The 1,627-nt window shown below is 41.1% G+C and overlaps 1 protein-coding gene across 1 annotated transcript in view; it reads right to left on the bottom strand.

Moving 5' to 3' along the window:
* Positions 1-214: 214 nt before the first annotated feature.
* Positions 215-1,627, bottom strand: part of LOC107571437 (E3 ubiquitin/ISG15 ligase TRIM25-like) — a 9,596-nt gene continuing 8,183 nt past the window's right edge. The window contains exon 5 of the mRNA XM_016257763.1: positions 215-421. Within this exon, the coding sequence (XP_016113249.1) occupies positions 215-421 (207 nt within the window). The remainder of the gene's footprint in view (positions 422-1,627) is intronic.

The raw sequence follows: 1,627 nt of genomic DNA, 5'->3' as shown, positions 1-1,627 counted from the left end.
TCCTTTCTGCCTAAATCTACCCCTTTCCATGCTGAGTGGAACGGCTTTCTTAACTAGACCTCAGATTATTGACTTTGGTCTCTTCTATAGCTCAGGCTTACAGAGCCCTCTGGCAAGTGCTCCTGAGTTGGGCTTGTGGAGCAGGCTAAGTTCTGCTTCTTCTCATAGCACGGTGCTCCTGGACAGCATCAATAAGCTGACTTAACAGGAGTTCCTATTCGATAGGGAACGCTCTGGTTACTGACATAACCTCAGTTCCCTGAGATAAGGGAACGAGCATTGCGTGACGTGCTATAAGCTGCATGCGAATCGTTGACTGTCGCTTCAGTCGAATGATTCTGATGAGATGGTGCTTGGGCCGACTTATATAGTAGTTGGCTCCACCCGTTCTTGCGGGTTTGAGTGCCACTGGTTTGTGCAGCTACACAAATGTTAACAAATCAGGCTTCAGTATCAGAGTAAACAGGAGTTTCCCCATAGCGTCAATAAACTGACGCAATGCTTGTTCCCTTATCTCAGGGAACTAAGGTTACGTTAGTAACTGGAGCCTTTTCTTTTTGATTTTGTGAAAGAACCAATAAAACCATGGTAATAAGGAATATGGTTTTTGCTTGATTCATGATCTTACTAATACTACAGTTAATATAATTCCTGACAGTAGCATTCCATTAGTGCAACTACAAAGGAGATTTTAACAGTTCTAATCATTTTTAATTCAATAATTAAGAGCCTGCAATATAGCCTTTATTTATTTATAAATAATTAGTTGTTTCCAATTGCCCTAACCACAGCAAATTATTAGGGCCTCATGGCCTAATGGTTAAAGAGTTGGACTTGTAACCTGAAGGCTGTGGGTTCAAGTCTCAGGTCTGACAGGAATTGTCGGTGGGTGGAGTGAACTCTCTTCTACCTTCAATAGCATGACTGAGATGAAAGGACTGAGGTTATGGTTATAACATACCCATGAAATATTTAGATATAATATTTATATTTTAAAAACCAAAACTAAATATTCCTCTGGCAGAAAACATTGTGGCACCAAGATAGGCTACTAGGAAGAGGGCCCTTGGGTTTGCTATAGCCCAAAGGCCCAAAGTTTCTTAATCTGCATCTGATGTTGGTGAATGTGACTGTGGAAATCAATAGACATGAACAGTGTGATTCTCATGATCCTGCATCCATTCCTAAGGCATTTCTAATATGATGTTCTCCATGATATGAGATGATGATGGACTGGTTTCTGAGAGCAGATGAATCTCCAGGACTTTACCTCTGTCTGTGATCTTCTTGAGCTCCTCTTTGCAGAAATCCTCCAGTTTGTCTCTCAGCTGATGGACAGATTCTCTCAGAGCATCAGAAGAGAAGAGAGAACTGAAGAGATCATCATTTACGTCTGTAGATTCAGGAGGTGCTGAGAGAGACTGGAAACTCTACAGAAAACAGAAGTCAAAACTCATCAGCTCCACACGTCACCCAATAACCTGCAGGAACATCAGATTTGTTGTTCTTGTTGACTTGACTGATCTTTAGTAACTCACCTCAATCCAGCACTTTCACAGCATCAGCTTCATTCTTCTCATATTCATTATATGACATTAGAGCTACAGATTCTAGTATTTGACACTTA

Source organism: Sinocyclocheilus grahami, unplaced genomic scaffold (genome assembly GCF_001515645.1).
Source record: "Sinocyclocheilus grahami isolate Dianchi unplaced genomic scaffold, SAMN03320097.WGS_v1.1 scaffold1594.1, whole genome shotgun sequence".
Classification (NCBI taxonomy): domain Eukaryota; kingdom Metazoa; phylum Chordata; class Actinopteri; order Cypriniformes; family Cyprinidae; genus Sinocyclocheilus; species Sinocyclocheilus grahami.
This window is presented reverse-complemented; position numbering and strand designations above follow the sequence as displayed.